General features: G+C 38.4%; 2 protein-coding genes and 2 non-coding genes across 7 annotated transcripts in view; 2 read left to right on the top strand and 2 right to left on the bottom strand.

Moving 5' to 3' along the window:
• Nucleotides 1–2,421: 2,421 nt before the first annotated feature.
• On the top strand, nt 2,422–2,493 carry trnaq-cug (transfer RNA glutamine (anticodon CUG)). Its single transcript has one exon. It is a non-coding gene; the product is annotated as a tRNA-Gln (tRNA).
• Nucleotides 2,494–4,044: 1,551 nt separating this feature from the next.
• On the bottom strand, nt 4,045–10,315 carry LOC129440821 (myogenesis-regulating glycosidase). Of its 2 annotated transcripts, XM_055200362.2 has the most exons (3): nt 10,140–10,315; nt 6,601–7,017; nt 4,049–6,524 (listed from the first exon to the last, which is right to left on the bottom strand). In XM_055200362.2, exons 2-3 carry the CDS (start codon nt 6,879–6,881, stop codon nt 4,754–4,756), a joined length of 2,052 nt encoding a protein of 683 aa, XP_055056337.2. In that variant the 5' UTR covers nt 6,882–7,017; nt 10,140–10,315; the 3' UTR covers nt 4,049–4,753. The 2 variants fall into 2 exon arrangements, with proteins under 2 accessions (XP_073716925.1, XP_055056337.2); XM_073860824.1 differs by lacking the exon at nt 10,140–10,315 and having other exon boundaries at nt 4,045–6,524; nt 6,601–6,899.
• On the top strand, nt 9,254–9,326 carry trnaf-gaa (transfer RNA phenylalanine (anticodon GAA)). The gene has a single exon. It is a non-coding gene; the product is annotated as a tRNA-Phe (tRNA).
• Nucleotides 10,316–11,310: 995 nt separating the features above from the next.
• mamdc2a (MAM domain containing 2a) overlaps nt 11,311–17,498 on the bottom strand; it is a 25,756-nt gene continuing 19,568 nt past the window's right edge. For 2 of the 3 annotated variants that reach the window (XM_055200363.2, XM_073860755.1), the window contains exons 9-14: nt 16,630–16,895; nt 15,353–15,449; nt 12,352–12,507; nt 12,007–12,260; nt 11,842–11,926; nt 11,311–11,689 (exon numbers count right to left, since the gene is read on the bottom strand). In XM_055200363.2, the coding sequence (XP_055056338.2) occupies nt 11,628–11,689; nt 11,842–11,926; nt 12,007–12,260; nt 12,352–12,507; nt 15,353–15,449; nt 16,630–16,895 (920 nt within the window). In that variant the 3' untranslated portion in view covers nt 11,311–11,627. Of the gene's footprint in view, nt 11,690–11,841; nt 11,927–12,006; nt 12,261–12,351; nt 12,508–15,352; nt 15,450–16,629; nt 16,896–17,498 lie in introns of those variants that run through there. The other variant, XM_055200364.2, reaches the window with a different exon arrangement.

Below are 17,498 nucleotides of genomic sequence, written 5' to 3' on the forward strand. Positions count from 1 at the left end.
TAGATCTCACCACCTAGAGCATCAGTTATATACTACTATATTAAACGGATAATTTAAAATACACCAATTGTAATTTTAACAACATTCTAACGATATAAATCATCACGAAATTTTGAAGGAATTGTAATAAGGCGCTACAAAGGCTACCCATGAGGAGTTTTTTCAGCCAATGGAATTACGCGGGGTCCTAGGGGGGCAGAATTGCTCGGGGGGACTGGATTGCTCACGACACCGGTAAACTAAAGATTTAACGGATATGAAATGCACAAATAAAATAGTAAGATTCGCTGTATAGCTGCCTGCCATAGTTTTACCAACTCCTCCACCCAAAATCTTTTTTTAATAGTTTCTTTAGCCTGTAATAATAGTTCACAGCTGGTGTTCCTTTGGAAAAAATATAAAAAAATCTAACAACCATCAGTGTAATAATGTCTAATTATGTGAATGTTTTATTCTTTAAATAAAAAAAATGCCTAATTTAACACGGAGTGTACTTCAACTTTTTTTAAACAGATATTTAGTTATATAGACTGCAATCTACACAAGCTTTTATCACAGTCATGGCCCCTAGCGGAGTCAAGTGGGATAAGGTATAGCTAAGATTGCTCCAGACCAACCTTCCGAACGAACGACTTACAGAAGTGATACGTAACTAAGAACGTTTCGGGAAACACGTATTAACGATAAGGTACAGCTTAAGGTGCGACTTAAGAACGACGTAGAGCTAAGAAGGTTTCGGGGAACGCAGCCCAGGTCTTTGTCCTTGCCATTCAAAATTTGAATAGAGAGAAACACAAAAAAACATGTTTTGGTTTTCAAAAACCATAGTTAAATCATGGTTTTGCTAATAATCAATACACCAAAAAAAAAAAAAAAAATTTGTAAGGGATTTAAGTTGACATCTGGCAACTCAATACCTTCTTACTGAAGTTTAGCAATCCTCATGGCTGTCTCTGGATGATGTAAAAAAAGCTCTGCTTAATTGTACAAAGAGGTTCCAGACTGATCTCATGACAAGTCATGTTATAGTCATGAAAAATTTGTCATTTTATGTATTGTTTTCTCGTAGTTTTTTCCTATTTTCTTACCATTGCCGCTTGGGGTTGGGGTAAGAATCACTTTCTGTTACATTTTTTATACATTCTACTCCAAACCCCAACTCTAACCCCAACTCTAGGTGAGAATAGTTTTAAAAGCGGAAGAAAACATGTAGAAACCAATACATAAAATTACATCCTAACCCAAACCCCAAATCTAACCTAAACCCCATTAACAATGATTTAAATATGGGGGGGGGCAATAGATAAAATGACACGAAAAAGAAAGTCATGCCACCGACACGAAAAACTATTTTTATAAATTTGTGCTGAATGACACTAAATAGTAATTTGTGCTCAAGTCACAAAAAAGCTGAATTTCGTGACATGGACACTAATAAATTAATAAAACGACTTTCCGTGAGATCATGTTGAAGCTTGTATCCCATACCAGATTACACCCTATAGGTTTTTTGTTTGTTTGTTTTTGATGTATTGATTACTATTAACAAAACCATGGCTTTACTACATTAACCATGGTTTAACTATGGTTTTATGAAACAATGGTTGTCAAAATGGTTGTTATTTTTTGGTTACCATGGTTTTACTACAGTAACCATGTTGGGTTTTTTAACTGTAGTGGTTCATCCCCAGAAAAGCCTGATAAAACACAGTACTTTTTATTTCTTTTTAACACCATACAGTTTGCGTCTCCTCCAAAAATGCAGTATTTGTTGGAGTTTAGCACATAGAAAGTCAACATGAACCTGTCATGCAAGCATGTTGTGCACCACCATCTTCGAGCTCTTTTTGTGTAAAACTTCCGGTGAGCCACAAAAGCTTATGGTAGTTGTATTGCAAGTGACATGAGTGTGCCGTTTTTACTGGCTAGTTAATATTTATTATAGAATCCACCCTGCTGAAATAAACAATAGAAACCATCACAGAAATTCTACTGGTTTCCATTAAAATACCAATAGGAACCATTAGCTTTTACCATTAAAAACTTTTTGTAATGTGTTTTGGGACATATTCCAGTAGGATTTAATGCCCCCACCAATAGAAGCCAACACATATCAGTAGAGATCCACAGAGACCATTATAGTTTCCATTAAAACCAATAAAATTCCCATTAAAACCATTACATCTAATGGAATTCCTATTGTTTTTAGCAGAGAGGAAGACCGGCATAATTTGTGCAGTTAAGGGGTTGAAATAATAGCTGGTAAAAATGCAGTTAATCTCTACAAAACATTTGTTTTGACCATAATTCACAATCCAGGGTTTCGACATTGCAGGCTACTGCATGAGGCTTTTTTTAGCCCATGCAGTTCGCTGTCCCAGACTAAGTGACCTTTTCTCAGTGACCCAAGTTTAGAAGTGGGGTTCCATGGTGTAATGGTTAGCACTCTGGACTCTGAATCCAGCGATCCGAGTTCAAATCTCGGTGGGACCTGACAGACTTTTGGGGTTTCCAAGCAAATCCCTGTCCAATGGGCCAAACAGGTGTTGTCAAGATGAGAGCGTTTGAGGAAGGGGTCCTCCGTGATCTTTTCTCAAATGTTTGATTGAGCTATTTAGTTCTTACAGCTCCCCCCACCCCCAGTACCTCCCCATGAACACACAACCAGAAACAACTGTTTAGTCTTACTTGTGAAAGGTAATTTCCAGAGAGTTGTTGAGAAGTGTACAGCGGTCTGAACGCCCATACGGGGCATTTTTCCTCCAGTTGAAATGAGAGTAATAGAGGGTATGCACGTGACGTCACCGTCGGCGAGAGGGACTGCGGTTACGCCCACTGAGAGGCAAAGGACAGATCGGCATCATTTAAGTACAGCGTGACATCAGCTAAAACACGGTGAAAACGGGTCGAAATAGGAAAAAGCTGTTGTGCGATAGACTAACATATTAACAAGAATTCTGAGCTATCGTTTTACAGACTGCCAAAAAACACCGAAAGCAGAAGTAAATTGATCGTTCATGCCAACGTCCACAGACCACAGGTGGGTTGATAAGTTGCTGGGTCAATATCAAGCAGAGGTTTTACTTTCTACTTAAAAGTATTTTTCAAGAATTTGTATTTTATCAGTGTTTTTCTTTGAAAAACATACATTTCAAATCATATTATCATCATTTTTATTCTATTACATTTCATAAATACACGTGTTTGTTTTACATTTAATATTTAATTACATTAACGTACTTTTACTCAAGTACACAATTTTAATGCAATTAGGTATTAAATACATTTTTAATATGCAACATTAAAGAATACACAGTATGATTATATGCTTTAGAATGTAGTGAAGTAAATTTTTTCCCAATACAAACATAATAAAGTACAGATCATGCTTGGAAAATGTATAATGTAACTAAGTATTGTCCACCTCTGCTATCAAGTCCAACTAAATCCAATTTAAGCTGATAATAGGCAGTTTTACTGGCATTTTCGCAGCAGCCCCTATGAAAACCAGCCATTTTGTTGCACATTTTGCCACTCAACCGGGCGAGCTCTCTCGTGGTCACGTGGAAAAGTGACGTCAATGTATACCCTCTATGGAGAAGCTGCCACATCTAATATGGCGGCGCAGTTGACGTACGACACAGCAGACAATGCGCGGTGTAGTTATTTCTTAAATATAACTTGTCTGTCTATGGTCTGGGTTTTGCCAACTTGGCGACTTTCCAAATCTCTTTAACAACTTTTTTTCAAGAAAGCGACTAGCAACAAATCTAGCGACTTTTCTGGAATTATTAGAGACTTTTAAGACTCTTAACGTGAAAGCACGTATCGTTCACGCTTCTCAAAGAGCGTTACGGTTACATAAAACGTCTTATCTGAATCCGAAAAGTAAGACAAATTCGCCCCGGTCAACCTAAGTTAGCTTCTGAGAGTCTCGATTTATCAGGTAACGTTAGGTTTATTCAATTCACTTCACGTGGCCGCTAACTTAAAAACTTAGCTCAGTTGGGAGAGCGTTAGACTGAAGATCTAAAGGTCCCTGGTTCGATCCCGGGTTTCGGCAAACACGGCGGGCACCCCAAGCTAATTTGGATATTTTTGTGGTCATATCCTTATGTGTTTATGTTTGTAACACCCCCATACTCATGAGCTTGTTTCACAGAGCAGTTTTGTTCTAATAAAATAAACAAATTCACAAAACACGTTTTTACTAGCAGAAAGTCAATAATACATCAATGGACATTTTTTAATAAATAAAAGAAAAATGATCATACAACAATAGGAAATAGAAAAACTGCATGAACAAAGCTGTTCCTCAATTTGTGTTTCCCTTTTGAATGGTCAGCGTATGAGACAGCTGCTGTTTGCGCTGGGACCTATAGGCTTTAGCTTCAATTTTGATTAAATAATTTTTTAATAGGTTGCATATTATGTCGTGGGTATATCCCTCGAATGCATACTGCAGTCCCTTTTGTTTTGTTCTCTCAGATATTTCACCTTTTCATCAAAATGGCTAATCATTTGGGAATCTCTAACACCGGTGCATACTGTAATAGACATGCAACAGTAACTTAGGAGGGCGGGACTTAGCGAAGGGTCAATTAAAATAAAAGTATACTACAGAATAAAGTAGTCATATAATTAATAATAACATCATGTAAAAATGTCAACTTAACAGTTTAAATTTTCAGTCTTGGTATTTTACATGTATGCATGGAAGAACCAATACACAACAAATTTACACTAATTACGATTATCCTGACCACACAAAGTAAGCAACCTCATCCAAGTCCACTGGGTAGTCAGTAAGGTATATGGGGCCTTTGTCAAAATACTCTCCCTTGTAACTTCTCCATCTACCGGCAGGCAGGTATATATCTCTTTCCTGCTTGCCTGGTTCAAGTACAGGAGCTACCAGAAGGTCATCTCCTATTAGGAACTGAGAGTCGATTTTGAAAGCCGCCTCATCATCTGTAGCGATCCACCAAAGAGGACGTATGATAGGATCACCAGTGTACAGCACTTCCCCAGCAAGTTCGAGAACTCTAGGGGCTACGAGAGACTCGTGGAGCGCTGTGAACTTCTTGGCAATATTCACAACTTCATCGTCATAGAGCCACGGTGGCAGTGAGAACTGCATTGCTGGCATGAAAGCTGAGAGTTCAAGCCAACGGATGTAGAGTTCTCGATCTGGAAGTGCGCCGGGTCTATCGGTGAGGTTTCCACCTATTATGTCGGGAAGAATAAACTGGTAGCCGAGAATGCTTATAGTGAGTACGGTCGGGATTATGGATTTGATGCCCAGGTCATATCCCCATAGAGAGCTACGGTCCATAATTCTAAAGAAGCAGGAGATGTTTTGCGACTGATAGCCAGACCGCAGCTCTGCCCGGTCGCTAAACGGGATCGCCATCTCAGTGTAGCGTCGGGTAAAAGTACTGGGATCTTTCAGTGGAACAAAGGTGCTGAACTCTCGAGGTAAGTAGCTTGTTTCTCCAGCATCAAATTTAAAAGACGTCACTCCATACTTGTTCTTGAGGGCGCGCAAATTTGAGGCGTACCACTCACGAGTTTCTGGGTTCGTGAAATCCAAAATACCAGCAATACCGTTCCACCAACGCACAAAAGCAGGAAGCTGGCCACCAGGATTTCTTACAAAAAGACCTCGTTCTACTCCAACACCAAAATTGGCAGAATTATAGTTGACAAACGGATGAGTCCACAGGGTAACGTGGAAACCCTCCTTGCGTAGTTTTTGAAACATAGCCGAGGCGTTAGGGAACTTTACGTTATCAAACTCGAACTCTCCATAGTCACCGGTGTAGCCATCATACAGTTCCAGGTGACTGCAGTTGAAGCCATGTTTTTGGATATCAAATGCATATTTTAAAAATCTTTCCTGATCAACTTGTGTTAAAGACCGAGTAGACCAGACTGGATATCTGAAAACAGCTTCCGAGGGAACTTTATTAGGCTTGTTGAAATATCGACGTACCATGTACTTGTGTATCGAGGTGACGTCGAGCCCAACACATACTCGATAACTTAGCGTAACATAATGGGATTGACCAGTGTGTGACCTATAGGGGCTGTTGTCATATCGAGCCTGGAACCGCAAAGTTCGGTTTGTTTCATCCCAGCCAAGATGAAAAGGAACAGAGTCGTTAATTTTTAGGGCTGTTGCACTGGAAGAAAGCCAGTAGCGCTCCAAGATGCCACCGAAAACTTGATGATTTGAATAGATATCACCTGTAACAAAAGGCTCAGGTGCTTGTTGTCCTTTCAAAGTTATCGGCCAATGTTGCAACCTTGTCTCCGCACCACCGTACCAATGAGAATCACCACAGGACATGACATGCTCCACCACACGATCCTTCAACTCGTCCCAACGTATGCGATAGCATGTAACTGTGTCTTTAGGTTTTAGGGTTTCTATGAAGAAATTGATATTCCCTGCATTGGATTTGTCACAGCGGATTATTTTATCTTCTTTTGAACAGGAGTCCAAGTCAAGGGTTCCAGACCTAAGATAAAACAAAAGCACTGTAATTTATCGCAATCTTCACGCGAGCCTTAAAATTAGACAGGTGAATAGCCTACCTGAATGCCATTTTGAAGATGACAACCCCAGCCTGATTCCGAATAACATAACCATGTTTGTTAAGGTCTAGTTGTTCGGTTGTCAAGAGGTTGGCTTTCTGAAGAGAAGCATAGTAGTTGCACCATGCTACGATAGTAGCAAGAACTAGAATGAATCCGAGCGCACTCGCTGCAATTACTGGATGGCTATGACTGGTCACTCTCTTTCGCTTTGGTGGGGAACAACGGCTCATGGCACTAATGCCAATATCTCCAACAGTTGCTGGTACAATCTGGTACATTGTTACACTTCTTATTTTTTAAAACACAATTGTATTTTCACTTTATTAGCAGGAAGTGTGCTGTCTTAGGTGTCGAGCACCTGGCTGTGGCATTCGCTGGCCAGGAGGACTAACTTGATTTTGCAGATTAATCCATCTAGAAGACAAAAGCTTGTGGTTACTATTCAGAAACATTTGCTCACAATGCATTGAGCATTCTCATCATGAACAAAACCAGAAAAAGTTTTTTCGTTCATGCAGTTCAAGGTGATACACACACAATTGATTCCAGTAATCATGTTAGATAGTTTCTTGAGCTGTAAGGAAAAACATAAGTAGTGCTCTGAAAAAACGTTATGCTTATCTGTGGTTTGAATATTTTTATGCTAACCACCATAAAATGTATAAATAAAAAGCTCATATGCAAAAGCTGCCGATATACGCAATAGTGTATTTCGACACTTCGGTTGCCAGTCATCGCGGTTGCTTAGATTGGCCGATAAATGCGACCCCTGATGGACGCAACATCTGAAATAAGCCGCAGATTGAGTTTAAAAAACATCCACATGAGCAGGTTTGTAATTTGTAACAAACCATTGCAAACGTAAAAATGAGCAGATAAACGTATGCTTTACTCAGTTGCGCTCCTGTATGTGTCTGGCAACCCGAGAGGGGGCCAGGGAAAAAAACCTGCTGTGTCCTAAACGCTCCCTATCTCTTAATAGTGCACGGCGTATATTTGGTGTACGCAATTCTGTTGTGGTGTCCTTAAACAACGGCTGCGTCCGAAGGCTCTAAAATGCTGCCTGCGGGGGCACCATTTCCGAGGCAGGAAGGCATCAAGGCATGTCCGAATCCAATGTTTGGTTTGCTTCCTGTCGCCTGAGATACCTTCATTGTCCTGTCCCACAATTCTATGCGTGGGCGTGCACGGATAATGTGATTGGTCGAGCCTGGTCAAGTTGAAAAAATAAAATGGCGGCCAAGAAAGCAGCTGGAGCACAAATTAAGTGAAAATAAAGTTAAATTTTCATTTTATACACCTTTTAATTGCATTTCTAGAAACCTCAAAGGCGTTCTCTGTTTATATTTCAAAAAGAATTTGATGCTGCCTATGAAGTCTGTCCAAATGCATTTCTCAGAGCTGCGTTTATGTAGGGCGACCATACGTGCCACTCCTCCCGGACGCGTCCTGGCCAGGATTTCGGGTGCGCCTTCCGTAAGTTGTATTTGTCAACCGCATACGTCATTGAGGATTATTAATATTATTCTAGAAAAGCAACTGTTACATTTTAAGGTAAGTATGAAACTAGGATTGTATGTCTTATGTTTTAACTGAATGACGTATGTGGTCAACAAATACGACTTCCGGAAGAAGCACCGAAATCCTGGCCCGGGAAGAATGGCACGTATGGTCACCCTAGTTTATGCCTCTGAAGTCATTGGCCGTTTCTCAATGTCAAGGAAGGATCCTCGGAAGCCAGAATGCTACATCATCGACGTCCATCGAAGGACTGTTCCAATGTTGAGGATCCTCAGAATTTCAGCCAAGGACTGAGTCCTTCGTTCGAGAAATATCCCATATACAGGAAAGGATGCATATTTGTATACTTTGCGCACTGAAATTACCCACAATCCTATGCGCGCACCGCCGAAAGCACACCTTTCATTGACGCAATGATGCAATGACGTGCACTTGCTAGCCTGTTCCATTTATCGTGTTCTCCGAATGCTTAAGAGGAGCCTCGCATAGCCTTTGAAGGAAGTGACTTGTAAGAACTAGTCCTGCCAAGGAAGTATCCTTGACATTGAGAAACGGCCATTGCCTCATGAGGCAGCGAGGCAACAAGTCAGCTCCCTAAGCTTTCAGCCATCTTCATTCTCTACATTCGTTCACTACTTTTTACCCACAATGCACTCTGACTTTTAGGGTACATTTGATCCTCTCGCTCACTCACTATTTCCCATGATACAACGGGAGACGAACGCATAACTGGAATCAGCTGAAGGAGGATACTGACAGTAAACACCACAGATTTACGTTTATACACTTTTGTTAGGACTCAACTGTCATTCGCTATATAGGGAATGAGTGAACGAGAGAGCGGTTTCAGACACAGCAACAGTCTCCAATATTTTGAATTTAGTCTGCATTACCAAGTTCAGCCGCTAGAAGTCACTGTTACACGCAGATCACGTGCCTACTGTAAGTGGAGTGTAAGAGCATGCAGCGTGATGGCCCGGTCTGCGTCTAAAACATCGCACGTGGATAATGTCTGTCAACATCGAGGCCGCTAACTGTAGTTTGTTCCAGATTAGGAACAATTATTTCCTCAACCTGTTGCTCCTGTTTTTGGTGGTCTTACACATATAATACAGCACACGATCACGTGGCCGAAATAGCTCAGTTGGGAGAGCGTTAGACTGAAGATCTAAAGGTCCCTGGTTCGATCCCGGGTTTCGGCATTTTGTGTTCTTTAATCACGGGACTCAATTGTTTACAAACTGAAATCAAGTCTGTAAGTGGGCATTTTTGGACAGATTTTTCTTAGCCTGTGTGAACACATAACATCAACTAAATAAGACACAAAAACCATCAATTCCTCTTACCATCAGACTTTGTCTAACAGTTACATATTATGACAAAAAATCTGAGCAAAAGCGATGTTTAAAATGTACACAGAGTCTGTGTATATTTTAAACATTGCATGTGGTCGGAATTTTGTCTCACGTAGACCAAAATATAAAAGCGGGTTATTGAACAGACCGCTGGGCATGTGGTCAGATCCAATTCAGACTGATGTCAGGGCAGGCACATATCGATTTTATGCGCAGAATCCAGGCTGACGTTTTGCATAACTATAAAAACATTTTAATTAATTAATTTAATCAAATAATGTTAACTTTTTTATTTTAGTGTAAAATAATCTGTCTTTACAAAAAAAACGAATTGCATATGTTTGAGCAGCTAAGACATTCATAAATTACTTTATACTTTCTGATATGTTCACTGAGTGACATGCGAAATTATTGTGAAATATATTCGATGTAAACACAAGAATACCACATCAAATTAGTTTATCAATTCACTGTAGTTAATACTATAGACGACTAACGTTACAATATTAACAAAATGCAGTTGCTACAATATACTGCGGTATAAAACAAGGAAAACCGATTGTAATTGTTTGCTTTTATTTTGTGTTCAGTGAGAAATATGATGCCAACGGTACCATTAAAAGTAAATATTAAAAAAATGTAACTACATTTAATACTTACCTAATAACTGAAGCGTGCCCATTTCTTGAATCTCACGTTGTCGCGTGTCGTATGGCGTTCACGAAGATCTGAAATGGCTTAACATTACTAAGTTAAATTAATAAACTTTTCATAAATTATATACACAGACGACTCCTGATACTCATGTATGACGACTGCGTTGCTGAAGAGCAAGAGAGTCCCGTTCGACCTGTTTGAAGGAATCATGGGTAATGTAGTGCTATTTTAACACAGCAAATTATTATCTTAGATGACAATGTTAACCGTAACTACGTCTAAAAACTATCATTTTATTTATTTTTATCTTATTATTAGTGCAATAAAATAATTATTTTGGTGCGTGTCTCATAACACACACAATCCACTAGATGGCAGTAATACATCAGTTAATACAACTTGCTTTCTTTTGTTTATGGATGTACTCAATGTACGCTTGTCTTACGTGCACATGGATTTATTTAAAGTCCAGAAATACAAATAACAATGTATAATATTAATATATACACGTAAACACTATCATTTCACTTAAATATGTAAAGTAGGCTAATAACAAAGAGGAAACTCACAGCAAAAATAATACAAAAATGTTTCACATATATGCGAAATGCATTTTGTATAAAGTAAAGCTAAATTAAATATATTTTTGAATGTGAAAATATATTAAGTTTTAACATTCATATATCAACATATATTTCTAAATGTATTTCAGGGGCAAAATATATAATTTTACAGCCCAAATGGCAAAAAAACATTCATGACCAAAATATAAACGTTTTTATAAAATGTATAAGTATGTATAAAATATATTGTTGCACTTGAAAATATATTTAATTTGAATCTTTTCAAGCCTTATATGTTTACAGGTTTGTAGCATGCAAATTTTTTCTTCCAATGCGGTGTAAAATCAGGATTTTCAGAAATACAACAGAAGCTACCCATTCAGCAAAAAATATATTTAAAAATTGTAAAATATGCTTACAAACCTTTTTTTTTCAAAAATATATTTTTGGCCATTTTTGCATATTTTAAAGAATTATATATATGTATATATGTATATATATATATATATATATATATATATATATATATATATAGCCGAATGGGTAGCTTCTGTTGTATTTCTGAAAATCCTAATGGACTTTTTCCTAATACAAAATATGCACACAAAAAAAATGACAAAGACTTTTAAATTAAAACAAAAATTGTTTAATAAATGTAACACAATGAGTGAGAATGTATACAACGAATGACCTGAAAGTCCCAGACCCTAAATAATGTAAATAATGAGCTAAGAAAAACATTCGCATCAGCAAATAGATTGTCAAAAAATAAATGCTACCTAGCAGCATGCTGCAAGGCAATGTCAACAACAAACACACAAAAACAAGCTATTTCCAACAAAACCCAAAAACATCACCCAAAACACTGAACCATCAACCGTATAAAAACGTACAAAAAATGACACACAAATAAAAACACATTTTAGACTCAGTACTCAATCTCATTAAAGTTTTCAGAGAATCCTGAGTATTGAATGTTGTCTCCAAAATCTAAAGAAAAAGAAAGAGAAAGGCACATAAAAATATGCAGATGTGATCAGTCGAGACTACATAAGAAGACATTCATGTGCCCATTTATTCAATGCAAGGAAATGCACTGTGTATTGGATTCGAGTGACACCAAAAATGTTTTGTTCGCTCACCTTTGCAAGGTCCCTTTTTAAAGACAATATCATCAATAGCGATGTCACTTCTTAATGACGGTCCTCGGATAGCTTCGAATATGACCTGCAACCAAATTAGGCATTAAAGCTTTCCGAAACAAAGTGATGTCCAAAGTGATCATGCATGTGTGCTGTATGTCTAACCCAATGTCTCCTGTAACATTCATAATCTACTGTGGCCTTCATCCAGGACACGCTTTGCTCTCCTCGTCTCAACCACAGCGTTCGCTCCTTGTCACCCTCGTGGAGCAGCACTTTTAGGGTCCCTGTGCCCGAGCCGTACATGTGATAGAAAAAGGTCAGACACTGAGGTCCGAACGAACCCCTGAGCTCGGTCGACATCAGTCGGGCCGACTGACCGGCTATCATGTGAGACGCCTCGATGTACATGAAGTTGCCTTGAAATCAGAGGACAAGACTTAGTGGTCTATGAAGCAGTTTTGAGTTAAATTATAATATTTTTTAACTTAAGACATAGAGTTGACTCACCTACCCCTAAGGTATGGTCCCCCTTGGGACCTGTATAGGATGTAGGTGTCTGTCCCCTAATACGTAACCAATGTCCCTTCTTTATTTTGGTTTTCTGGGTGTAGCCACAGTCCCCCGTTTCAAAGTTGCAATGACCAGGAGGTGGCTTCAGTGGTCCTACACAGAGCAAAAAAATATATATACTGAAATATAAAAAATATAAGAGTAATTGTAGGGTAACACGTTTTGGGATAGTAAAGTTACTCGGCCATACACTGGTTCATGTCTGAAACACAAATGGTTGAAACTATTTCTGTCCACTGAAACCGGCACAGCCCATTTAATTTCTATGTTTGTAAAGGCAGATGTTCTTCATTGCTGTGGATGGGGCCTTGCCCATTTTCAAAGCCACATTGTTTAGCTTCTGCAATACAATACAGTAACTAACATTTTAAAAAATCAATCTGCACTTGTACAAAAAACATCTTAAAAGGGGACATATCATTAAAGTCTGACTTTTTCCATGTTTAAGTGCTATAATCGGGTCCCCAGTGCTTCTCAACCTAGAAAATGTGATAAAGATTAACTCAATAACTTAGTTTTGGTAAAGCATTCTCTTCAAGCTGAAATTTGGCTCCACTTGTGATGTCAGAAGGGGATAATACCACCCCTTAATCTGGACTATCCAACCACGGGTACTGCCATTTAGTGCAGAGATCAGCTCATTTGCATTTTAAAGGACACACCCCAAAACAGAACATTTTTGCTCACACCTACAAAGTGTCAATTTTAGCCTGTTATAATAAACTATCAGTGGGATATTTTGAGCTAAAACTTCACATAGGTACTCTGGAGACACCAAAGATTTATTTTACATCTTGAAAAAACTTGTGAAATGTTCCCTTTAAATCTTTAGGTTAGACTTAAGCTAGAACACATGACAATTACAGAACACAATGTTATGAAAAAAAACATAAGATCTCTTTAAAGGCGGAGTCCACAATGTTTGAAAAACGCTTTGGAAAAGGAGACGGGCCGACTACCAAAACACACTTATAGCCAATCAGCAGTAAGGAGCGAGTCTACTAACCGACATCCTTGCTGGGTTGGTATGTGTGGGGCGGGTCTATCAACAGAAGGTCCAGATTCTATTGGGGTAGGGGCGTGTTTGTTTAGGTGATTTCAAATATCAACATTGGCTTTCAAACATCGTGGACTCTGCCTTTAATATCCCAAACTTTTCTCTTAGACATCAATGTGGTTAAATAGAGAGCAAATGGAAACTGCCCAAGTCTCCATTTTTTTAAATATTTGTTTTCTTGATAAAAAATACCTGCAATTGAGTTTTAAGAGAGATCTCAACAATGTCACAAACTGAGCTCAGATTTGTCAAGTCTACAGTTGAAAGTCAATATTAATAAAGATTCAAATATGGACTCAAACTTTATCCAAATTATTTTACCTACAATCTTCATTAAAGGTGCAGTGTGTACATTTTAGTGGCATCTAGTGGTGATGTTGCAAATTGCAACCAATGGCTCAGTCCACGGATCACCCCTCACTTTTGAAAGTGGATAAAGGGTGGAAAAAGTATGTGAAACCCTAGGCTAAAGACTTCTCCAAGAGCTAATTGGAGCCAGGAGTCAGCCAACCTGGGGTCCAATCAATGTGATGAGATTGGATGTGTTGATTAAAGCTGCCCTGTCCAATAAAAAGCACACACCAGTTTTGAGTTTGCTGTTCTGAAGAAGCATTGTCTGATGTGAACCATGCCTCTCACAAAAGAGCTCTCAAAAGACCTACGATCAAGAATTGTTGACTTACATAAAGCTGCAAAGGGCTACAAAAGTATATCTAAAAGCCTTGATGTCCACGTGTCCACGGCAAGACAGATTGTCTACAAATGGAGAAAGTCCTGTAAAGATGACTGCAAGAGCACAGAGCAGAATTCTCAATGATGTGAAGAATAATCCTAGAGTGTCATCTAAAGACTTAAATAAATCTCTGGCACATGATAACATTTTTGTTGAGAAATCTACAATAATTAAAACATTAAACAGAATGGACTTCATGGGAGGACACCACGGAGTAAGCCATTGCTGTCCAAAAAAACATTGCAGCACGTTTGGCACCTGGATGTTCCACAGCACTACTGGCAAAGCATTCTGTGGACAGATGAAACCAAAATTGAGTTGTTTGGAAAGAACACACAAGGCTATGTGTGGAGAACAAAAGGCACAGCACACCAACATCAAAACCTCATCCCAACTGTGAAATATGGTGGAGGGGGTATCATGGTTTGGGGCTGCTTTGCTACCTCAGGCCCTGGACGGATTACTGTCATCAATGGAAAAATCAATTCCAAAGTTTATCAAGACATTTTGCAGGAAAACTTAAGGCCATCTTTCCGCCAACTGAAGCTTAACAGAGGATGGACGATGCAACAGGACAACGACCCAAAGCATAGAAGTAAATCAACAACAGAATGGCTTCAACAGAAGAAAATACGCCTTCTGGAGTGGCCCAGTCAGAGTCCTGACCTCAACCCGATTGAGATGCGATTCACACCAGACATCCCAAGAATATTGCTGAACTGAAACACTTTTGTAAAGAGGAATGGTCCAAAATTTCTCCTGACAGTTGTGCAGGTCTGATCTGCAACTATAGGAAACATTTGGTTGAGGTTATTGTCTTAAAACTAGACTTATTTTGTTAGGTCATATTGCTCATAAAGAAAATACATCTTGATTAAAACATTTATAGATATTTGTAATAAAAACAAGACAAAAAATAAAGTCAAACTGGATTTACAAATCCTTGGCAACTTTTGGGATAATGTAAGTACAGAACTCCATGAAATATATCACACTGTGCGAGTGGTTTTTGGATATTTAATTACAAAAATCTTACACCAAATACATAGAGGCATGTAATGAATTTTAAATTCATTCATGAACCTTTTTTAAACAAAATAGAGGATGCTTCTCATCAACTCTTTATCCCCATCAGAAGATGCACGTACCTGTAGCAACTTGACAGTCTCCGAGGGTCACGGTGATATCATCCAGAGAAAGAGGTCCACAGTCCCAGAAGTTTCTGCAGATGCTGACAAATACCACCTTCAAGGAAAATGAATGCAACGGTAAGAACTATTCAGACAGGGTTACATGATGGATATAAAGATTGATGAAGTTAAAATAAGATCATGAACCTTCGTGATAAAACACAGAACTTTACACTCAACTAACACTGAGTGTTATTTTAAAAGCAATAATTAATTCATAAGCAAATTTATTTATCAGCTTGTGGGTTCGACTCCCAAAGGTCACACAAATACTAATAAAACCTATAAATGCAATGTAAATCACTTTGCCAGATGCAAACAGACCTAATTTTCAATACAAACCTTTTGATTTTCTGTGCTATTCACATTTTGCACGTATTCCAACTAAGGAAAAAATATGAATGTGCCTATTCCTGTAGACAGACATACTGTAGCATTAAATTAATTGCTATTGAATTATTCTTGCTAAAAATCGGAATCCCTAAGCTTACTACAAGAATTCACTTTAAACCCCTTTAAATATTTCTCAGGGTGACCCAAAGTGCAATAAAAGATTGATGGCAGCTTATCATCTTCTCAAACAAAAACGCCTTCAGACTGTTTTTGTTATGATTATATTTGATGATATACAGTAGCACTTATCACAATGTCCTTCCATCACCCGTAGTCTAAATAATACAAAACCTTCATATTGCTTATGGTCACTGTCAAAAATGAGATAATAATATTGACCGAATGCTCTCGGCACGTATTTTTACTTTCATCAAATAATTTCACTTCAAATCCACTTAATCCCGGCCCTCAGGCCATTCAGAAATACAGCTTTGTTGCCAAAATCCATTAAGCGCCACGTCGATTTTTCAGCAAAGTCCTCAAAGTGCACGGAAGACGAAATGTGGATTTAAAAATATAACCCGAATGTGGCAGTTACATGCATAACAGCGCCCCCTAATGTGTGCTTCAGTTTCTTCATTTTGACTTTCATCATTGCAATGTTTAGTTGCATCTTTAGTGATTTTGCAAGTTTATGCTATGTCTTGTCCAAAGAAGTGAATTTTTTATATAAATGCTTGCATGCACTTAGAGGGTTTTGCAGCGAAAGACAGTCAGATTTGTTAAATAGCAATGAAATGACTAAAGTAACGTTTGTCTGACTAATAGCCTTTTCATTGCCATTGAAGTGAACCTAAACACACGCACAACGCTTCATTCATCATCCCTCAGTTAACACTTACCTTTGTAGACATTGGCTTCATGTAGGTCACCTCCACTTGTGTCCAAACATCTCTAGATCTTTCAGATACACTCCAGATTTTCTCCTGAGCTAGGTTGTTTTCCTCATAGATGTAGAGAGCAAGAGCGTTATCTATTTTCGTGAAGCCGTGCAGAGCATAGTAAAACCTGAGGCAGTATTTGTGGTTCCCCGGTAGGGAGGGTCCAAAAAGACGACCCACGTACTCTAGACGAGGGCTGAAGCGAGTGTTGGCCATGAGGAAAGACCCTGCAGATGTAATCCATAGATAAGAGATGACAGAATGTGAGCAGCTTTTGCTATTTTACATTTCTATTAATAAAAATCTTATTGCAAATATATCTTATTACATCAAAGACTCTTTTGTATGATAAAGTTGATCTGTTTATGAATACTGAACAGTTATTGATATAGGAAAATTAAATATGCATGTTATATTCTACTTAAATTGTATAACGTGGTACTTTAAGGAGTTTAAGGAAACTTTATGATGTCAAGAACCCCTATATATGACTAAAATGTATAATCATATATTTTTTGCATGAAGACACATTAAACATTGTTTAACTGTTACTAGTAGACTTTTACAATTAAATGACTTTGTCCTTTTCCTCTGAAATGTTCCGGTAGATTCCCTTTGACCTTCTGGGGGACCCTTGGGGCAAATCTAAACATTTGGGGTAAATTTAACCCAATGGCGTCCCTTTTGACTCAATGCTGGGTTGAAACTAACCAGCATAACCACCCAGATAGCATGCAAACCATTGAAACAATGTTAAAAACAGTTGATTTGTCAATGTTAACTGCATTAAATCAATATCAGGTTTGCACCCTCCATTAATATTGAAAAAA

Source organism: Misgurnus anguillicaudatus, chromosome 22, assembly GCF_027580225.2.
Source record: "Misgurnus anguillicaudatus chromosome 22, ASM2758022v2, whole genome shotgun sequence".
NCBI lineage: Eukaryota > Metazoa > Chordata > Actinopteri > Cypriniformes > Cobitidae > Misgurnus > Misgurnus anguillicaudatus.

What these genes read in the sequence shown, in the direction of transcription:
- LOC129440821 (XM_073860824.1), bottom strand. Translation starts at nt 6,881, where the DNA reads ATGTACCAGATTGTACCAGCAACTGTTGGAGATATTGGCATTAGTGCC. An exon ending in ATCTTCAAAATGGCATTCAG is followed by an intron (nt 6,525 to 6,600) that starts GTAGGCTATTCA and finishes GTTTTATCTTAG; the next exon opens with GTCTGGAACCCTTGACTTGG.